The sequence below is a fragment of the Cricetulus griseus genome, chromosome 2 (assembly GCF_003668045.3).
Source record: "Cricetulus griseus strain 17A/GY chromosome 2, alternate assembly CriGri-PICRH-1.0, whole genome shotgun sequence".
NCBI lineage: Eukaryota > Metazoa > Chordata > Mammalia > Rodentia > Cricetidae > Cricetulus > Cricetulus griseus.
In genome coordinates this window covers 323,395,508-323,402,556 of record NC_048595.1, presented here as the reverse complement: position 1 = coordinate 323,402,556, position 7,049 = coordinate 323,395,508, and the positions used below count along the sequence as shown (strand labels likewise).

The window sequence follows — 7,049 nt, the reverse complement described above, 5'->3', positions numbered from 1 at the left end:
TATGAAAAGGCGAGCATAAATTTTATTTAACAGTAAACACTATACTGTCCATACTTAAATCACAAGTGTTTGCTAATGTTTTTGGCATAACACTATGAAGAGTCAAAAGTTACATGGCTTGATAAAAATTAAATGAAAAGAACAATTAGAGCAATATCCCTAGAATTAACATCAATTCTAGAACACTACAAATAATCGAGATTCTGTAACTATGCCCAACTCTGCTAAAGTGGTGAGATTCATTTGGGCGCTAACAAAACATACTAAGGATATTACATTTAGTCGGAATCAGAAGTCTCAAAAGCATTATCACTAATGCTGGGGAAAGTCCTTAGGCCTTGCTTTCTTGCAGTTCTGAGTTGGCGCAAATGTTCTTTCATATCTGGAGAAATATGACAGATTCTTCCTTCTATTCCAGGCACTGCAATGATTCCTGATTGTTCATCTGATTCTCCCTCAAAGGCTAGAAATGCAGTAGAACCAGTTAAAATATGTATGGTCTCTAAAATAAATATTCTAAAAGCATAACTAAAGCTTTATCAGAATACATGAATTGAAGCTTACAAACAATGTTGAAATTTTAGTCAGACTATCTCCATCTTCACAATCAACTATTCAACCATTAGTAAAACTCCACTGAACATATTATGAAACTTATAGATAATCAAAACTGTACCAATTCATTTTGGTTTTAAGATACTGTATATTTCAACAAACAATAAATGTTTAAGGAAATAGATACGCTTACCTCGATTTGAACATAACACAATGTATGCACATATAGAAACATCACGTGATACAGCATAATACAATGTTTATGTGTCATTTCCCTCTCAAATTCATGATTCTTCTTTAATTATTGGTGTGTGTGTGTGTGTGTGTATGTGTGTGTGTCTGTGTGTGTCTGTGTAAATACAGCCCACTGAGCCCATTTAGTCATGAATATATGTGATAGCTGTTGTTTTGTTACCCACTTTACATTTTTGAAAAAACTTAGACAAAAAGTATAGATGGTGCGTTAAGAAACTCTATTTTCTTGTGTTAAGAAAAGATAACTCAGTTTCTTCCAAAAGTCATAATTATAGCTTTTCGGAACTTGGATATATTTAGGAATATAATTATTTATCAAAGAATCAGCCAATTATAAAACTTAATTATGATTTGATCAGATTTGCGCTTGGATTGTTGCTAAAGTGACATTATAAAGAGGATTAAGCTTCTAAGCTCATCAATAAATGGGGATCTATATGCCAAGGCACAGAGTTTATCAAGTAGGAAAAGACAAAATGTTTAATTGGACAGAAATAAGCTAATTTGACAGGTTATAATTTTTTCATCTAGATTAGAAGATAACTGTTGTAGAAGCAGCTGAAGATCATGAAGCAGAAAAACCTAAAAAGGACAGGATTTCCTAGAACATATCTGTTCTCCATAGCTTTGGATTCCTGTGCATTCCTTGTAACTGTAGTCCCTTGTGTCTGCCTTTCACCTTGGAAAATGAAGGTCAGTCTTTATTTTCTTCACACTTTCTCAGACACCAGAATGACCACCTAAAACCAGAGTCTAGGAAAAAATTTAGTCAAAGAGAAGCACAATGAAACAAAACCATACTGTCACCTGTCAGTGATGGTGATTTGTTTGTTGTCATAATCAAACTCATTCGATGGCCTGAAACACACTTCTTCTTTCCTTGCAAAATTTTTATTGATTCAAAGTGATTCATGACGACCGTAGACAGCACCTGCGCAGTTTCAGTATCAAACATTCGAGGGCAACTTTTAAGCATACTGTAACCATCTTTCCCCTGAAATACCAAAACATAATTCAATTTTCTAAGCCATAAATAATGAATACATCAAATATATTTTTAATTTATTCCCATATTGACAGTAATTCTTTTCCTATGCAATAAAGACATTATTCTCTTAAACTGGAGTTAATATATTTGAAATCACTGTCCTCCTCCATAGATCTAGGAATGGTAGCTGTGACCCTGTTGTCCCAGCTCTATTGTTGAACAGCCTGGAGAATAGGCCACCTACAATCTCTAAAGAGGGTTATAAAGTTAACTGAGAGGCACCGTTTAGAATAATACTGTAGAATCTAATCTGAAATATACTAAAAGGCTCTCAGCATTAGAGCACACAGTTAAGGATCCTGCCTCTGGGACTCCATATCAAATAGTGGGGAACCCACTGAATTCATATGTAAAGTCCTTAAAACCCAGTCATCTATGTTTTATTCTAAGTAACAAAATATGATATAAATGATTAAAATATATCTAAAATAGAAATGGCAAGTGTTTTAGGAGTATTTATTCCTATTTGAATTTAGAAATCCATTACAGCACTTTGAGCTACACATTTCTGGCAACATTTGCCTGCTGTTTAGGGATTAATCGGTATACACAGATTTTAGATGGCCTGTATTTCCAAATCTGATAGCACAAAACAAGGAAATCATGCTTGTATACCATGAGATAAAATTAGTTCAATTCATGAATCATAAAAAAACAATGCAAACATTATTTTCTGGGATTCTCAAATTATCAAAAGAAACTCAAATGTGTGTGGACATGAGCATGTATAATAGCATCAGTGAATTTTCTTAAAACGTTTCAAAAGGAACTAATCTCACATTTGCTATGTACTCCTTAGTGGCCAGAAGATAGACTTTCTTTTTCCACAGGTACTGTCCTTGAACTTTCACAGTGTCTCTTATGACTCGGTGTCCTGGCTCTGCATCCGGATCAAATCCAAATTCTATCCCAGCAACCTGAGGAAATCTGAAATGTAAATCATATTCTCAGATAACTCTACAAAATACTAATTAATTATAAGTGAGAAAATATTAGAATTGAAGTGAGTGATATCTCTGTGCTACTTGATAGGCAAGGTGCATGCAAGCAGGGTACATGGAACAGAAGCTGTCCTGTGACCTTCGTTTCAAAAAGTCAACCAATAAAAGCAACACTAAGTAATTGTAGGGGAAGCTGTAGCCACGCCTACTTAGGGGCTGGCTACAGGTGTGCCTGACCACGCTTGTAAGGTCAAGGTCGTGGTCATGGTGACGTAAGAGCAGGATACTTGCTTGGGACTGCAGTCTTGCTTTCGGTTTCACTTTTGTACTTGTGGTACAGACTGCTGCCATGCCGGCTAGCTAGGTTGCTCTGTAAGTAAGGCTTTTCCCTATTAAATACCCTTATATTTCTACCTGACTCTGTATTGGTAATTTCCCACTATAAGTAATTGTATCTTTATTTCCTTCTACACAAAGTGAAACTTAAAGAATTTCTATTCTCCTACAACTTGAGACTGCCATCTCCATTTCCATCCTCAGTTCCTAAAGGAAAACAAAGATGAAAGAGACTCTGTGTGTGTGTGTGTGTGTGTGTGTGTGTGTGTGTGTGTGTGTGTGTGTGTGTGTCTTTAAAGTCTCTAACTATAGCCCCTTATAAACTTTAGAAATGTCTGACTCCTATTAATACTTACTGTTACTCCCATATTAAGAAATGACCAGCTGGGCTTGGTAACACAGGCCTAAAATTCTGGCCATTTGAGAGCCTAAAGCAAGAGGATCACAAATCCAGCATGGTGAATCTAAAGCACAGTGAATCTAAGGTAATCCTGGGCAGCTTGGTGAGACTAAAGATGGGGTGGCGGTTGGGGCTATAACTCAGTGCTGAAATGTTCTTCTTAAATAGATGAGGCTAACAAGATTGTTCTAATACAAATCCTGCCATTGGGAATGCTGTCATCTATTACATGTCAGCCTTCGGGCTAAGATTAAGTAAAGAATATTGTCTTCTAGTTTACAAAATGGTTGTAAGTCAGAAACATGATTCAGCCATGCAGATAATTTACAAAAAGGCAAGCACTGGCTCTGAGAGCATTTTTTCTGGGGAAACAAGATGCTGATGGAGGCAAAGCTCCTGCCCCAAGGGAAACCTAAGCAACCCTTCACTACCTTTTTCTGCAGCTGTCCCCACGGCTCCCTTCAGCCTTCTGGTAACTTGGAGGTAACACTGGTGACATTCAGTCCTCCTACCCTGGTCTATACCTGCTTTCTCTCTCCTGCTGCATCTCTCCATTCCTTTTAGGTGCCATACTAAAAAGCACCACCTAGCCTGTGTCTGTATACCAATTTGTACCAGGTTCTAGGCAACCATCACTTCAAATGTAATAAAATACAATAAATTAGCACAATTAATAATCAACATTGCCTTCCTGGGACAATTGCAGTTAGATAGAAATCCCCTAATATTCTTCCTTGTGTGCTTAGACTTAGTGAAAAGTTGCTAAACAAAGCATCAAGACTATTAAACAATAAAAACCATAGTTACAAATCTGCTGTGTCAGTATCTTTATTAAGGTTCTCAATTCCTCAGCCACATTGTTTTAAAACTTTGTAGAGTAAAACATTGTTGTGGATCTTTTATTGTCAGTTAAAGAAACTTTTGGATGAAAAGCAAAACCTTAGGCCCCCATCATATTTCTACATCACTAATACAATATTACTGCCACCTACACGTACAGCTTACCAAAACACAAGATGTCCTGCTTACAGAGAAACAACACAAAGAAAGAAAAATAAAAACAAATAATAAACTGAGCTTCAGGGACCTATGAGACTGGAATTCAAGGTCTAACAGTAATCTAAATCTCAGAAAAATAGAAAGAATGATATGCTATTAAATAAAATTCAAACAGTGAAATTCTCACAAATTCAATGGAAGACATAAAGTCTAAACAAATGCAAACATAAACACAGAGAACAAAATCTGAGAAACACAGAACCAGACACATCAGAAACACACCACTGAATATAAAACAAGAAATAACCCAAGAAAAACAATACTTTTCAAATAAAGGAAAAATAAAGTGAAAGAGTGACTCAGAAAGCTAAAAGAAAAGGACCAACCTATGAATCGCATATCCAGTCGCATTCTCAGAATAAAAGTTAAGTAATTATTTGCCAGCAGATATGCTTTCAAAAAGTTTTGACAGAATTTATTCAGAACAAAGGAAAATGACACTAAAAACTAAATTTGGAAAATCGGAAATGAAAGTAATAGAAATGGAAAATATCTGGACAAATAGACCATTCTCTTGAATGCTTTAATGTTTAATGTTTGAAAGCAAAGTTTAAACTATTATATGCAATTTATAACTTAGGTAGGTGTGATGTGTAAAACAACTACACCATAAAGAGGATAGAAAGAGCACTGAGCACTACACAGCGATGAATCTCTACATTCCACTTAAAGTGACAAGTAGCTCTATGGTTAAGAGCACTGGCTCTTCTCCAGAGAACCTGGGTTCAATTCCTAGCACCCACATAGCTGCCACTGACTGTCTGCAGTGCCAGTTCCAGAGGATCTCACTCCCTCTTCTGGCCACTGTGGGCACTGCATACATGTAGTGCACAGACATACACACAGCCATACATATAAAATCTAAATATTTTTTGGAAAGCCATCTGTAGTAAGTTAAATGCCATATATATAATATGTATTATATACAGTTACAAAATCTATACATTAAAATGTCACACTAAACATTTGCTGAACAACTCAGAGAGAGGTAGGAAAAAATTAAGGAATGAAAAAAACATAGTAAAGACAACATAAATACTAAAAATTTAAACGTGCCAGAACAAAAATAATTTATTATAGTCAAGGGTTTTAATAAAAAGAGAAATTATGAAACTAAATATAAACCACAAATTGTATTCTGTCTTATAAGTCTCTAATTTTAAAAAATGACATGAATATTTTAAGAGTAAGTGAATGGACAAAAATAAATAATGCAAAGACAAATCGGAAGAAAATTGGGTAGGGCATATTAAGCCCACAGCATACCACAGAACAAAGAGATAAAGCGACAAAGGATGAAAGGAGAACAATATTTTTTCCTTAAAATAGGGAGATAAGTATTTTATGATTCACAAGCCATAATGCCTTTGTTACACAAATCTAACTCCTTATAAATTAAGCCATGGAGAATACCTAAATGAATAAGCTTGGTTAAGAGGAAACAAATTTTATTTACAATAATTGACAACTGAATTGAAAAATGCTTTGACTTTTGGATCCTTCACCTTACATAATAAAATGGACAACTAGTCAATATGTCACAACATTGAATATATATGTACCTAACAACAAAACTTCAAATACATCAACCAAAACCTAACCAAATCAAAAGAGAAAACAAAAATCTCTACCAACTAAAGGATTAAGCGTTCCTTACTAAATATTATAGTTGGTAGAAAAGTTGGAAGGATTTAGAAGAACAGAACAAAATCCCAGGTAAAAAATATACATTGGTGTATACATTAAAATTTAATCAAGGTGCACTATATCTATAGCCAAATCATGAAACAAATACTCCAATATTAAAGAATGGGAGTTCCAAAGAATATGATTTCCGAGTAGAAACTAGAAACCAATGGCAAACGTAACAAGGAAATCTTGGAAACTGAAATCTCTATGTATAATTAACCCACAGATAAGGAAGAAAATCTCAAAAAGTTAAGTGTTCTGAGCTAAACAAGGCTAAGAAACATGACACATCCAACATTTGTATGATGCCACTAAAGTAGAGCTCATAGAGCAATTTGTAACATTGAATGTTTATAACAGAAAAGAATGATCTCAAATATGCAACTGAAGCTTCTACCACAAGAACAACAAAAAAATGGGTGAATAATCTGAGGTGACAGAGAAGGGAAATTCTAGGCAGACAGCACAGACTGTTGGGGACACAGGCATGAGACAGCCTGTGCACCAGGAGTTAAAAGAAGGCTTTCTTATTAAGTGAGACAGCAGAAGTACAGTTCACATATGACAGGTGGCTTGAGTTTGAAAAGGCAACGTTGAGCCAATTTGAGAATATGCCTCCAGTACTTGAGATCATTTGCTGTGGGCTAAAGGGAACTGTTACGTAATTTTAAACAGAAGCATTACATTAACTGTTTTAGAAAAATAACTGGTGCAGTGATATGTGGAGATTACTGTCCTGTGGACCGTCTGTTGGAGTTAGACAAAG

The 7,049-nt window shown here is 35.2% G+C and overlaps 1 protein-coding gene across 1 annotated transcript in view; it reads right to left on the bottom strand.

Moving 5' to 3' along the window:
- Positions 1-20: 20 nt before the first annotated feature.
- Positions 21-7,049, bottom strand: part of LOC100753248 (snake venom 5'-nucleotidase) — a 42,067-nt gene continuing 35,038 nt past the window's right edge. The window contains exons 6-8 of the mRNA XM_035439135.1: positions 2,638-2,785; positions 1,618-1,804; positions 21-463 (exon numbers count right to left, since the gene is read on the bottom strand). Of these exons, the coding sequence (XP_035295026.1) occupies positions 279-463; positions 1,618-1,804; positions 2,638-2,785 (520 nt within the window). The 3' untranslated portion in view covers positions 21-278. The remainder of the gene's footprint in view (positions 464-1,617; positions 1,805-2,637; positions 2,786-7,049) is intronic.